The sequence below is a fragment of the Indicator indicator genome, chromosome 2 (genome assembly GCF_027791375.1).
Source record: "Indicator indicator isolate 239-I01 chromosome 2, UM_Iind_1.1, whole genome shotgun sequence".
Taxonomy (NCBI): domain Eukaryota; kingdom Metazoa; phylum Chordata; class Aves; order Piciformes; family Indicatoridae; genus Indicator; species Indicator indicator.
The window spans coordinates 54,383,335-54,399,344 of record NC_072011.1 but is presented as its reverse complement, the minus strand read 5'-3'; the positions used below and the strand labels follow the sequence as shown (position 1 = coordinate 54,399,344).

Here is a 16,010-nt window from a genome sequence, read left to right as displayed (position 1 = left end):
CGTATATTTTATTTGACATTTCTCTGTTTAATTGTTTGGCAGTAGAAAATAGTTCATGAAGGGTTCAAACACTGTGAAACATTGCTGAAAACCCCAAGATACACAAAAGGTATTGAATTTTAGCACTTTTAATGACAGCAAAATTAGCCATAATAGGTGTGGGAATCCATTGATTCAGTGTGTTTTGAATTGTCATTGCTGAAAAACTCTTAACACATATCCATCTTTTGTTGTTCTATTCTTATGTACTATCAGGTTAAACACAGAGATAAAGTACAAACTATGAAAACAGATTTTGAGTTTTAGTGAGGCCATCTGGGCACTTTAAGAGTTGTTTCTGCTACAGTTGAAACTCTTTGTAAGATCTGGGTCAAAATTAATTATGAAATGTATTTCTAAATAATTTTTCAAGCAATCTTTTTTAATTACATTTTAATTATATATGCTCAAGTATTCAAACAGACAGTAGAGCAATCATCAGAGTTACTATCTAGATAGATAAAATTAATAACAATTTACTCTAAATTCTCCAAGGTATGTGGTAAAGTTTTAGGCCTAGATTTAAAACTGGCAAGGTTTAGTGAGAGGAAAAAAACATGAGTTCAATTCTACCTCTCAGTTCAGACCAATCTCTGGTAAATTTGCTTCCACTCAATTCTAAATATCTTTGCAAATTAGTCTTTTTTTGCAATTTCTTGCACATGTGCTGTGTGCTGATGGATGCCTTATTCACACTGTACTCTGCAGGGGGCTGGCAGTCTGCAGAAATCTAAGAATCTGGAGGATCAAAGCCCTTGGCACTTAGTAAATTTGCTTTAAAATAATAATTTTGAAACCAGTACAATGTGTTAAATCCGTTACTTCATCTTCTCCTTACTTTATGCAATATTCTCTTAACTATAAAACGATTGTAGCTAGTACCACTCTTTCAGTGTTAGGAGAGTATCTGTTTTGAGATATTACTTCATACTTTGATTCCAATATTTTCCCCACCTTTACTCCACACAAAAAATATGTTATCCTCCAAAACATTATGATAGGTTACAAAAACTACCTCTTGTCTGCAAGGAGAACGACACATTTTTCTGCACCCGTGTTCCTCACAACTAAGAAAGGCCCTTGTCAAATCCAGGTTTTCTGGGACTTCATTTCCAGGAACAATTTTCTAAAGTGACAAACACTATGGGGAAATCTCTGCTAACCATTAAAAAACCTACAACTGAGTTATTTGCAGTACTGTCATGCTAACTTCCACCTCAATAAGACCAAAGAAATCTCAGGAGGGGACTCTGTTAATAGCTTCTTACTGACCTCCTTGCATCAGGCCCTTCTGGTGAATGGTGGCCCAGTGGTGAATATGGCAAATGAGGTGTGAAAGCACTGATATTTTTTTTTAAAACTATGGCTCTGACTCATCAGGGGAAGGAAAAAAATGTAGAAAAAGAGAAATGACTTACACAATAGATATATTTTTCCCCTAGAATTCTTTGCCTCAGACCTTCCATCATGGAAACCCAAGCATGACCTGGAATATTAATTGTGTCAGGTCAAGCATACTGGCAAATGTACCATTTGTTACCCAGTCATCCTTAGCATTACATTAATATTTTGAATCATTTTGCATTTCTAACACTCTATCATTTAGTTTCCTCCCAATCATTTTCTTATCTTTGTAATTAATTGTGGCACATAAAGAAAGAAAAAAAATCATAAGAAAACAAATATTAATTTAATGAACATTAGCAAAGAAAAGATTTGTTGGTGGCTTTTCTTATATAGTGCATTGCTTCCACCTCTAATCCTATATTTAGGCTATGCTGCAGAATATGCATTTTAGTATTTTCTTGTTTATCATTTCTATAAAAAGATAAAGACTTAACTGTTTTTTCCTAGAATACAACAAAGAAATTATTAAAGGAGCTTGTCTTGAGAGCTAAACTATGAAGGAAGAAACCAGCAAAAGAAATAGAAGGAAGGAAGGAAAAAAGGAAAAAAAAAAAGGTGGGGGCAGGAAGGGAAAGAAAGGCTGAGTTAGTTATGCTGGATAGTTCCTCAGAAAAGACTGGTGATTCCAAGTAGTATAATAAATGTGAACAGTTTTAGATACTGAAAATTTTATTTATGCAAGAGTTATTCCTTATTCTTCTTTCCTATTTATTTACCTTTAAAATTTACATATAAAATTTCAAACAATATATGCTTTAGTAGATACAATGTAGCTGCTGTGCTGCAAATAATTGCACACATGCCAAATGAAAATAAAGTTGAGCTGAAGATAAAATGTAAGCATGAAGTCAATATGAAGTGTATCTCCATATCTTTAAAATATTTTTACTGTAATCTAACTAAACAATAATAAATCTGTGCTCTATTTTAATTATTTTCCACATCAATTCTGAAAGTCCAAAATCATCTACATGTATGAGGGAAATAAATGTTTCATTAAACAGTCATGTAATACTATCTTTGCAAGAGATTGTCACAGTAAGAACCTGAATAAATTCCTACTTTCTCATTCTGGTCTTTTAATGAGGAGTTAAACAACAATGAAAAGACTTCAACAAAATAAGGTCTTAACTTGAAAATCCTCTTTTGTTCCATTGTAATTTGTGAAAAAAACTAAGCAAGCTGCGAGGAGTGGTAAGATATCTTTAAAAGCCATAAAAGTAAAAGCATGAAGGAGAGCTGTGAATGAAATATTTGCTAGAGATGGGATTGCTGAATCAACACTGACCAGTGCACTTCATCATAATTATCAGGACATACTACTGCCAGGGGATTTATAAAAATCCCACTCAGCAAATAATTGCCCTGCTGTTAGGAGATAGTCGGAGTGTTAACACACTGTCACAGTCCAGCGTTTAGTAAGATATTCAACATTCAATTACTCTTGCTGAGAACTAAAAGGAAACATGATCATTTCTCAGCTACTGCAGTTATGCTTCCACATGAATTCCAGGGAACAATCTTGTTAATCCCCAGATATAGTTTCTCTAGGAGGTAAAAGAAATACCTTAAAACATTAATGATTCACAAGGGAAAAAAATGTGCTTATATGATGCAGAAACCATGTCTGTAAAAGAGAAGAAATTTAAAACTTCTAAATAACTAGTTAACTACAGGCTGTCAGAATATTCCCTATGTAGTGAAAAATAAAAGGATAATATCTTTAATATGAAATTTACTGGGGAAAGAGCCATAGAATCATAGAATTGTCAGGGTTGGAAGGGACCACAAGGATCATCTAGTTCCAACCCCCCTGCCATGGGCAGGGACACCTCACACTACATCAGGCTGGCCAGAGCCTCATCCAGCCTGGCCTTAAACACCTCCAGGGATGGGGCCTCAACCACCTCCCTGGGCAACCCAATCCAGGGTTTCACCACTCTCATGGGGAAGAACTTCTTTCTTAGGTCCAGCTTGAATCTCCCCACTTCCAGCTTTGTTCCATTCTCCCTAGTCCTGTCACTACCTGATATCCTAAAAAGTCCCTCCCCAGCTTTCTTGCCATCTATAAAAATTCTGTAAATACTGTAAAATAAAATTATGTCCATGAACACAAATTAGAAACATCAAAATATTTAAGCCACATTAGAATGCACTCTACAAATACTAGTCTGTGCTTTTTTAACTATTACGAACACATTTCTACGTTAAAAATTAAGAAATACAGGGCAAACTTTGTTCAGACATGAGAAAAGGACTGTAGCGTGGTGCAACATTCCAATTACAGATAAAATTTCTTTACCATGGCTGACAACAGGAAAAAGTCTTCCAGTTTTGTAAATGTAGATTCAGTTTTCAATGAACTAAAACTACACCTTAGGCCTGATCCTCTAATCCTTATAAAAACATGCTCTTAATAATTTAATCTAAACAAGAACTGAAGGACCTAGTCTGTTATAGTACCTACAATATTCTAGCTTTGTTTGAAATACTGCTGTTATACAGAGAGTGAGGAATTCATAAATGAGTGATGAGTAGCATATACTCTTTCAAGTGGGATTAATTACCTGTCTTCTGCTTAATACATATTCTGCTTAAACAGAGCAATAGAAGCATTAATTATCGTTATTCTGCCTTCAAATTGTAAGGCTTGGTTCAGTCCTTTTCAGCTGTGAAATGTTTCCTTGATATCAAAACAATGGTGCAATCACGTTTTAAATGTACTTTTATACAAGTAAACCAGGCTGCAGTTTTATGGACTATAGCATGAGGTATTAAGGATACATTCAAGTCTGGTATCCTGGACAGACTGTAAAATCAGCCATGCATGCACAGGCATGAAGTTCAATGGTAGGAGACAAAACTGTGATTGTCTCCAAACAAATACCAACTGTTTGGGCATTTAAGCAACAAGGCAAAAGACAAACAAACTTAGTTTAATGCATGGATCATTGGGGTATAATGTCCAAAACACAGCAGCCCAGCAAATGAAGAGATATCCCAAAAATGTATTCACCTTTCACTGGTTCTGTCTCTGAACAACATTTACTCTGTCAGATCTGATTCTTACACAGATTTTGATGACTTGACTAGATCAGTGATATCAACTGGAATGAGCGAATGATGGCATTGGACACAATACTCTTATGATAAGACAAAAAACAGAGAGAGAATTTAAAGTTCTCTTACAGATTTCTCATTTGACTTCTAACTGATTTCAAAACAAAGAGAAAAATACAATTTAACTTGCTTACAGATTGACAGATTAGAAGGGACCTTCGAAGGTCATCTTGTCCAATGACCCAGTAGTGAGCAGGGACACCTCCAACTAGATTGAGCTCCTCAGGGCCACATCAAGTCTTTATTTTAAAAATAGGAATGGGAAATTCCATTAATGTTACCATGTTTTTTCTTTAAAAAGTGGGAGGGGAGTGCAGAATCATGTATGAATTCTAGGAATCTCTGAAAACCAACCTATTTCTACAACCACCCTGTATAAATGGGAATTAAAGAGTTTAGTCTGCAGAATAGTCTCTGAAGGTGATTTTTATTCTTTCACATCTCAATAAGTGCATGTGAAAACACAGACAGCATTTTCTTACTTCACAGGGTTGTTTTGAGGCTAAAATTATTTATGCTTGTGAGAAGTTTTCAGAGCATTAAAACACTTTTTATAATGTGTGATTCTATTTACATCCTCCAAATGAAAATTCCACCTACTGTCATTGTCATAATGGAAAAGATTAACTTTGTAGAATCAACTGGAAATCCACTTATTTTCTCTCCTTGTAATCCTTGTAATTGTAGAAATCCTTCTAATTATACTTTTTACTATATTTGAATTTGTAACATCAGCTCTTCTTAACAGATAGAGATGGAAACCTTACAGAAATTTTGTTAACAAAACAATTGCTAAGCAGATAATTCATTCACTTCTCCAATACCAACCCAAATGAGGTAACATTTCATTGCTTTTCATGGTTTCTTACATCTGTTGCACAGTGCTTACCTGTGAACCTTCTCTCACAAACAATGTCTGAAAACTCAGAAAGTGACAGTTTGTTTAACAAAGATGTTTTCAATGAGACAAACAATGAGGCGAAGTTTTAATGAAGTCATAGTACTATATACAGGAAAGAGTAACGAAGAGCAGAGTCATCTTAGTCAGATCAGTAAAGGTAGTCAGAAATTAGTAGAAAAGGGTGATGTAACAAGAAAAAACTGAAAATTTTATTAAAATATTATTGAAAAGGAAAAATTGGAAGGCAAGAAAATAATAGAAGAACAAAGCTAATAAAGTTTTCACCATGTGTATTGCAGGGCCAACATAATTCCCAAATTAACTACATATATTACATACTAAAGAAAAGCATTGAATGTTGAATAAACTGTGCAAGTTAACGAAAGAAATTCACTACTATACTATTCACTTGCTGAAGAGCTGAAAACCAAAAGAACTGGTGTGTACATCACTCATCTTGAAGTCTCGTTAATGCAAGGATGCCATCAGTGCTGTTTCCTAATCAACAGCAAGGTTTGCTGTTGAGAAAGGTATGGTATTTTATCTTGGTGACTTCCCCTCTGCCATTCCTAACCTAACTCTTCTTATGCATTTATCTCTTATTTAACATATTCTGCTATTATACTAGCTTCAAATATTACCTGAGCAAGACCATATGTCACATCAAACTTGTATAAACACCAGATGGACTACTACACATCAGCTACGTTCATCCTATTAACAAGTATCTGTGAATGTGTGAGCTATTTAATTGGTATTTGCACTACATTGTCATTTCCTTGCAATAGAAATTCTTTCTAAAACATGTGGACCACAGCATACACAAAGCCAACATTCACTATATAACTCACTCTTACCAGTTTTCTGACCCTGCAGCAACCCAATCCTTTTGCCACTCCAATTGACAGTAATACACAAAATGTGGTCATGTTTTTCTAAGATCTCAGCATGTGCACTTTTGATAGATCACACAGCTTGTCCTTTAAACTCTGCCATTAATCCTGCCCACAGGAGTTGAGCAAGAAGTTTGTTGTCTAGAAAAAATCCACACAAACAGAGATTATGCAGTTCAGATGCTGAAAAAGACAGTTTAAGTGCCTAGTTTAAGTCCTAGTTAGTGGACTTTCAAATGATTAATGCTAGATGCAGAGATGCTAAATGATGTAATACATGGTCAATACAGAGATCTAACTATGCTATAATAACATATACTTCATATGAGTGACATGGCTAGTAACAAGCTATTTAGGAATATTGCCCTGTCTACATGGATATGCCTTTACATCTGTATAGAATCTGTATATACATTTGTATAGAATCAGTCATAAAACAGCACTCAGACTTTACATTCTGCTTTGTGTTAAGCTCTAATGACAGATGATGTTTTTGGCGCAAACTCTTTTGAATTTCTTTGCACAGTTATCCAGTTATCAAACAAACTGAAAGACTTTTGTATTAAGCATACCTTAGGAAAAATGGAGTTTGCGATACTGTCGCAAAATATGCTTAGAATTATTAAATTTGTTCTATATCGAAATTAATTCAATCATTTCCTCTAAAAAAAATAAGATGTGGAAAGCTTGTTTTCTGAGGAGTGTGGCAAAGAGAGAAATTATTGATTTCTGTTGGAAACACTTTCACTTACCACTTGTGCTGGAATGAGACTTATCAGAAGAATGAATGGGAAGGAAGTACTGCCCACTGACATTGGGCAAAAAACCATCCGAAATGGTGCATAGCCATATGTTTCTCATAGGAGGTAGGTCACAGTGTCAGTAAATAGCCTTTTGCCATCTTCTTCCCATTGTTCCCTAGCCTATGGAGCTAACCTTTCCCAGGCATGAAGATCACCACACTTGTCACAGAATCATAGAATGATATAAGTTGGAAAGGAACTCTAAAGGTCATCTAGTCCAACCCCCCTGCAGTAAGCAGCGGTATTCTCCACCAGATAGGTTACTCAGAGCCCTGCCAAGTCTGACCTTGAATATCTCCAGGAATGGAGCCTCAGCTACCTTCCTGGGCAACCTGTTCCAGTGTTCTACTAACCTCATCCAATCTGAATCAACTCTTCTCTAATCTAAACCCATTGCCCCTCATCCTACCACTAGAAGCTTTTCTAAACAGTTTGGCTTTGGTAGTACTTAGGCTTTCCAGAGAGACAAAAAGCACTTCTTAGAGAAAAAGAAAGGCTGATTGAAAATGATATGAGCAAAACTGGGAAATCTATGGAAGTTGTAAACTTTCTCACTATATGGTTTTGGCAGAGTGTGCACCACATAGATTCTGGATGTATATGTCAGCTTCCAGCACTTGCCTCCTTTTTATGTCACTATGGTACTGTGGTCAGTAACAGAATTACAGTCCTGAGTGCTCCCAGGATGTGCAGTCCCAAAGTGCAAGAGCTGGGCTCAAATTCTAAGAGAACTAAAGATTTTTGATCAAGTGTGCAAAAAACGTAAAGGTCACTTTTGGAATTCAGACCTAGTGGAATTAACCTTCTAGACATAAACATTATTCTTTCTTCAGGTACAATGTCTTCCAGAATCACAAACATCTCAGTTACTGGCTGCTTTCAGTTTACCTTACTTTGTCCTTCTTTTTGACAGAAACATTAAGCAACATTAACAGAGATCCCTTCCAAGTGAACTGAGATTGTGTGTATAGTGCCCCACGAGACACTAGACTTGAATGATTTTCCTATAGTGAATACCTGTGAATAGGCTGATCCATCTGACTTCCACTGTGGAAGTGAATGCATCAAGAAGGCTTGCTGATCAAACGGCCCTGTCCCAACTTTTGTAAGAAGGATTTAATGCAAATTGAGAATCCTCTGGAAATAATATTTCATAAAACCAGAACATTGCAGCATGATGTGCTTTATGTACTAACAGTATTTAAATGTAGCTGTAAACCTGTGTGAGAGCTAGGAAAACTCACTCTCTCCTCTTTAACTTAAATGGGATTTTTTACGGTACAAGCTTTGGAAAGTACTCAGAAATATCTGATTTCTTGGCATAGAAGTGATGAGTGGATACTAAACACCCATGGATAGGTGGGGATGTTCAGTGACTAGGGCACCTACCTTAAAAAAAAAATTAACCATTTTAGTTCATCTTCAGGAAGTATTAGTCCTTATAATGAATGATAATTTCATCCCTTGAATGTTTTAGAGACAGGATAATAAAATTATAACAGTAAAGAGGGAGGAAATAAAATGTAAAAGGTAAGAGCTAATTCATTCTTCATGCTAGCTCAGTCCTTGGCCTTTCCTGAACAGACACTGCCAATAGCAACAAATTATGTATAATCATTTTGTGATGTGGACTGTTCACTCGGGACTAAGCTCAAACGACCAAACTTGCAGTCTTGTCTCTTAAACTGTAGATCTGAAGATCAAAGGCCAGAGCTTTATCCACTGAGTCCTCACCTTTATAAGAATAAAACTGCCAGGTGTCCAGAGATAGAGTGGGTGTCAAACAGTGTCATTTTAGACCAATTGTTTTTCAAGTTCTTACAGGACAGCACATTAGGTTAGAAGCATATTAATCGGTTGTGTCTTCTGAATATTCATTAGCCTGCTCCAGGAAGGATTTTATAGTGTTTTTTTTTCCTTCCTCTCTTAGAACATTTACACCTGAATTTAGTGCAATATTAAGTTCAATAGAATTAACTCCTGACTTCCAATAGTGTAAAAACAGGGCACACATAGTCAGTCTAATGTTTATGAATTGTCATCTCTGTTGACAGAAAAAAAGTGTAATTAAAAAAAACACAAAGAATGTCAGCTTTCTGAACTACTCATACATTTATTTTCTTTAACAAAAGGTAAATATGGTTTATCTGTTATGGTTTATTCTATTATGAAACAGAAGAAAGGCAAAGAAACAAGAATTAAAATTCTCTTTTACCTCACTCAGTAATGTTTACCGTATGGGAGAAAAAAAACCATAGAGTGAAGGGAAAAGATCTGATGCTCTGCTGCTCTCCAATACTTTTCTTAGTGAAAGGTGAAGCTGTAAAAGCAAAAGGCTATTTGAAGACTTCGAAGACTGTTTGCATGGGAATCTTTTCTTTATCTCAATGCCTTTACAAGACACACATCAGTCTGCTCCTTCCACCACTTCTCCCACTTTGTCTTCTTTCAGGTACTGCTGCCTTCTGATCCACACCACACTGTGGACTTACAAGTCCTCCACCTGGTAAGCAGCAGTCGTGCCAGCAGCAGCTGACAGACTTGCTGCCACTCACCTCAGCATTGCTGTTTGTTCTGTCAGCAGATGCTTAAACAATTTTTGATACTGGATCTTTGGAATTAGTCTATTATATATCTAATTCTAATCATCCTTGTAAGACAAAGACCAACTGCAGTATTTCTTGGAAGTTTAGATATACCAATGTCAGGAATCATGCAACCACATGTTCCAACAGATATGAGCCCTTCATTTCCACTTGTGCAAAGTGCTATCAATGCATTCAGTGATTCTGTCTTTCATCAACAATAAAGGCTGTTTGTCAGACCTTTGCAAAGGATGGCCCTTTACTGCAAATGTCTACTTGCAAAGACAAAGAGTAAGATTCTAATCAGTTACAGTGAATTTTGTTAATACAGAAAGGGGAACTACAGGATTATAGAAGGATAATCTACATAAGTAAACATGTTTATAATAGAAAATCACATTTAATAGCTAGTTCATTTATTAACGACAACTAAAAATAAGGATCATTTCCACCATAGTGGAAATAGCATACTGTGACTTTGGACTAATAAGAAAACTTGAATTATATATAAGTTTTATGTCTCAATCTGAAATTATAATGCAGTTCATGATATAACAGATAAAAACAATGAAAAATGCCTCTGCAACATTATTTTTATTGTGTTATAAATCAGAAATTACAAGAATTAATAAAGGCAAAGAATTGTGAAATATGTGTTACAATTTTTATCATGTTGATCATGAAGTCAGCATTTATCAGATTATTAAAGTTATCAGATTATTACAAAGAAAGAAATGATATAGATATATAGATATAATTTTTCTTTAATCTGAACTATAGATAATCTTATTTTTCAAATGGAATTTAATTTAGATGCCCCACAGTTGCCACCTCACAGAATTATTTCTTTGTGTGTTTCAGAACTGAATTTCTTGCAACAGGCAACCTGTACCATGCCCTAATTTATCACATCGTAAGAAGGGCATGGGCTTGATTTTTTTTTTTTTAAATAATTATGAGAATTACAAAATTGTCTTTCAAAGAAGAAATTTCCTTCAAACAAAAGAAGCTTATGCATGTAAGATGTTACTTGACTACTCATTGATACTACTGGTATATATGGCAAGTTGATACAGGAAAGCTGGTGAGGGACTTTTTAGGGTGTCAGGTAATGACAGGACTAGGAGGAATGGAACAAAAATAGAAATGGGTAGATTCAGATTGGATGTTAGGAAGAAATTCTTCACCACGAGGGTGGTGAGACACTGGAACAGGTTGCCCAGGGAGGTGGTGGAAGCCCCATCCCTGAAGGTTTTTAACAGTAGGCTGGATGCAGCTGTGAGAAAACTGACCTAGTGTGAGGTGTCCCTGCCCATGGCAGAGGGGTTGGAACTAGATGATCCTTGAGGTCCATTCCAAGCCTGACAATTCTATGATTAAAGCTCAGTGATTCATAATCATGAAGTTTTAGAGCTTGTGCTTTATTTCTCCAGACATTATTTGGTTTAATAATTACTTAAATAAAATTAAAATTCACTTTTTTTTCAAGCCTACTCTTCTGGCTAAAAATAGGGTTATATTTGTGTGGCATGGATATTACAAGTACTACAGAAAAAATATTTATCTAGTTCTTCGTAACACAAAAAACTATTTTGGAGTTGGCAGGATGAACAATATTGTAATTCCACAGAAAGATGGCAAGTAATTTATATTATTAATAAAAATTATTATTACATATTATTACTAAGAGCAAATTAACATTATTGGTGAGTAATTATTGATTATGCAAATATCCTATTTTAACTTTCTTTTCTTTAAACTACTTTGCTAAAATACTAAGTATTTTATTCAAACTGTTTATTTCTTCTGCAGATTAAAATGCCTGTATTAATGCAATGGATTTTTAAAACTAGCAGTGGGAAATAATTGTATCTGAGTAAATTTCCATGGCAGAAAAAACCCTCAACCAACTGCCTGCAAATAATGTAGGAAAATTATATCATATAATAGCATATGTTTTTTTATCATCCAATGATTTTCCTGAATGTCAGTTTCATAGCAATGGTACTAAACACACACCGCCCCTTGTAAAAAATTAGTAACTGAAGACAAAGAATCTTAAATGTATGTATGCCTATATAATATTTTGTAGGCAGATAAAATTTCTTGTTCCTGAGTTGAAAGCATGCACACTTATTCTGCCCATGTTTTGAGCTGACCAGGAGCTGTGTAACTGCATTAATTCTTGAGCTAATATACCATGGCTCTCAACAGGGCTAATTAGTTTGGGTTCAGCCCCATGTTATAGCTCCAGATTGGCTTGGAAAGTAATCAAAGCAAGCTCACATCTGTCTGTATAAGACTATGTGTATATACCTGACATCAGTAACAACAAATAATGCATACTAATTTTGAGTCTGATAACCACTCCTTCTCTTCCCTCCCCCTCCCTCCCCCTGCTATTTTTTCCTTTATAAAGGTAACAGTTTATGGAAGAAATAAATGCTGGAATAACAAGTTCATTTATGACAAAGGCAAAATATATTGACTTTATCATAGGCCATGCTATTACATACATACCAGACACCCTGTACACTCATGACACTAGCATTCTTAAGCTTTACTCTTTGAAATGTAAAACAATGCTAGCAATTACAAATGGGCATGACCTTACACATAAACACAATATGTGGGGTAAGAACAAATTCTGCAAGCACTAAGAGATTCATAGGCTTTAAAGCCACAGAAGGATCACTGTATCGTCACGGTATCACGGTATCACAGTATATCAGAGGTTGGAAGGGGCCTCAAGAGATCATCAGGTCCAACCCCTTTGCCAAAGCAGGATCACCTAGGATAGTCCACACAGGAAAACATCCAGGTGGGGTTTGAAAGTCTCTAGAGAAGGAGACTCCAGAATCCCCCTGGGGAGCCTGTTCCAGGGCTCTGTCACGCTCACTGTAAAGAAGTGTGAGTGAAATCTTCTATGTTGAGGTGAAATCTTCTATGTTCTAGTTTGAACCCATTGTTCCTTTTCCTATCACTGTGTACCACTGAAAAGAGCCTGGCCCTCTCCTCCTGACACCCACCCCTCACGTATTTACAGACATTGATCAGATCCCCTCTCAGTCTTCTCTTCTCAAGACTAAACAGCCCCAGGGATCTCAGTCTCTCTTCGTAGGGGAGACACTCAAGTCCCCTAATCATCCTTGTGGCTCTCCGTTGGATTCTCTCCAGCAGGTCTCTGTCTCTCTTGAACTGGGGAGCCCAAAACTGGACACAGTACTCCAGGTGCTGTCTCACCAGGGCAGAATGCAATGCTACAATGTTTGATCATCTCCCTGTTCAACCTATAACATACTTCTGAGCTGGGTTTCTGGGCTTCACCATGTAAGGAGTGGGGAATGGAATTTGACATGCCTTTCTTTACTAAAATTGAGGAGCAACAGCTCCTTAATTCCCTTCTGACAATAAGTAAACATTCTTTCTCCTCTTTTTGCCTGTAGTAAAACAAAAAGATTCAAAATCTTAGGATATATTTGAAACAACTACTGCAAATAGAGATTTTGCAGTGTTGTCCATATAACATGCCTGAGCATCTGCTCTGTCATTGCACCAAGTTATGCATGGCAGGAAGGGGAGGAGATTGTAGGAAACTTTAGCAGCTCATCTCTAAATCTTATTGGGATTTAGTTAATACACGACTACAGAATGTTTAGCTCATCAACCTTTTCATTTACTACGCCCTCTGCTTACAATGTTTTTCCTTAACTCACTCAAAAGTGTTGACTTCTGTGGCCTGTTTCTACTGAGACATGTCTGGACCTTGCTCAGTAATCCAATTACCTATCCTTTGAAGACAGTAAGATGCAACTGCAGTCAGATCAGAAGATCAGGTGTATGAGACAGTGCATCAAACAGTAAATTCTGCACTAAAATAATTTGCCCTGTATCTTAGTAAGAGATCAAATTCTATAACTATGTGCAGTTGTGCAATACAATACTTTGATTGCAGAAGTAGTTGACTTTATATATCTCTTTGCTGGTTTTCAGGTTGTCTGTAGGTGTTGCATTAATTTACACTCATTTATGTTTCAGGATATTGCCCTCTACCAGCAGTCCTCCAGGTATATGGCTTAAATAGGGCACTACTTACCATTCCTTAAAAATGTGTTACAAGTGCTAAACCAGTATCATCAGAAGTAAAATTAATTTACTCAAATCTTTATAGATCACAGGTCACTCAATGTCTCTAACCAGACTATTTTTGTACTGCAGGTAAACACATTAATGTATATGCATTGGTTTGCATAAAGCATCCTGTTGTAAACAAGAATTCCCAATTTTCTACAGTCTAATACAATATTAAAACACTAATACAATATTAAAACACTGTGCAGATTATTCTTAGTATTCTAGATGTCTATCTGAACTAAGCAAGTATTGTCAGATAATTTCAGTTTTTAACTACCTCCCCTGTTTGAAAGCCACTCAGAAAACTTTTGGTGCTATTTTATTCTAATATTTTTCCATGATGTATTATTTGCAAACATAATTACTTACACCTGATTTACAAGATGAGGTTTCATAACAATATCCAGTTTATTAAAATATACTTCTTACTGGATAGATAGATCACAAATAATTGCCAAACAGAGGGAAATATTAAGAATTTTGTCACTAAGTGACATGGTATTTTTCTTATGTTCTTTAGGATTAAAAGTTCTTACACAGAGATTATAATTAACAAGCTATGAAAAGCAAGCACTGAGTTCATTCTAGCATACCTTGATTGAATGCTAATTCTTTACTCATATGAAGAACAACCAGTAACCAAAAATTTATGGACACAATATACCTTTTTGAACAAAATGTTCATAAAAGGGGACTAAAAAAGAAAGATACAAGCTTTACTAATCACATCAAATTTGTATAAGTTATATCTACTCCCATACTCACCTGTCTGTAAAGCAGCTTACACAAAAAGGCTCAAAGAAAACATACACCTTTTATCAATACAACACAAATTAATCTGTAAATATTTAAAATTTATGAGGCATTTCTAACTGAAAACAATCATGTTAAATAAGCTGATTCAGGCAGTTCTAGGAAAAGCTTTAGCTTAAAACCTGCATTTACAATCTATCCTAAAAACAAGCAGAACACAGCATCAATTCAAGCTCAATTAAAAAAAAGGAAAAAAAATGAAATCCCTTCTCAGTTTAATAACTTGTTAGTTCTTGACAAGTGCAACAACACAACAATAAGCCAGTCAAAATGAGTTTTTAAAGCGAGGTTATGCCCTTCGTGTTGTGTTATCACAGTGGCAGATCAAACTGCTGACTTGGACTCTTTCTGCCAGCAGTGCTGATGCTGCCTCTATGAAGCTGCTGTCAAGGAATAGTCATGGTACCTGCTCTTGCCTATAGAAAAGCACTAAATTGAACTCGAAGTAGTGTCTTTGTGATATCTTTTCAACAAGTCATGTCCCATTCAGCCTGCTAGTTTATCTCTGTCAGGCTGTGGCCCAAGTGGTTTGCATGAGCTGTCAGGGACAGGTATACCAACCTGCTCAGTGCTAAGGAGGTAATGCATCTTTCGGGCTTGGTATTTCTTTTCCTTTTCTTTCTTTTCTAGGTCTTTCCTTTTCTCTTCATTTTCTTTCATTTCTGTATACTCTTGGAGTTCACTCCTGTAATAAGATAAGTCTGCCAGTTAGAAGAATAATATATGTGCTAATGTTTTATTTTGCTTTAACCCTTCACAGTGTTCTGCTATTATACATTGGTAGTATACTGTCACCACTGGAAATCAAAATGACAGTTCATTCAGTTCTATAGCAGCAGGATTCTACATAGATATAACTGTGAAGAAATAGGATTAAAATTACCAAACCTATAAACAGTATATTAGTCCTTATTGTTTACTATTTTGAAGAATATGTCAACCTTGGTGTTTTTACAGCTTGATTACATAGCATTCATAGCATGTCCCTTTTTCAGCTTTAAAAGCCACTTTAGTTTGAATTTCTCTAAGCAGAAATTGTTATCATTTAGGATTTTTTTTTCTTTGAATGGTTTCAAAATAAAAATTGTTCACTCAATGTTTCAGCTAGTGCCTTGCAACACCAGCTTCTGATCTGCAAACAGACGAAACCTTCTGGCATGAGAGAAGATAAGAAGCAGAGGATAAGAGTTGGCATTCATTCCTAGATCCTTGACCTTTTTGTAAGGTTGAGAATGTAAGGCATAGAGAAGAATTGGATGTAAACCTTTAAAGTGTGCAACAACCTTAAACAGCATTTCCACAGTATTAGGCTTCT

The 16,010-nt window shown here is 35.7% G+C and overlaps 1 protein-coding gene across 1 annotated transcript in view; it reads right to left on the bottom strand.

Moving 5' to 3' along the window:
* SPATA17 (spermatogenesis associated 17) overlaps window positions 1-16,010 on the bottom strand; it is a 93,258-nt gene that overhangs the window by 39,520 nt on the left and 37,728 nt on the right. Inside the window, exon 6 of the mRNA XM_054399201.1 lies at window positions 15,257-15,380. Within this exon, the coding sequence (XP_054255176.1) occupies window positions 15,257-15,380 (124 nt within the window). The remainder of the gene's footprint in view (window positions 1-15,256; window positions 15,381-16,010) is intronic.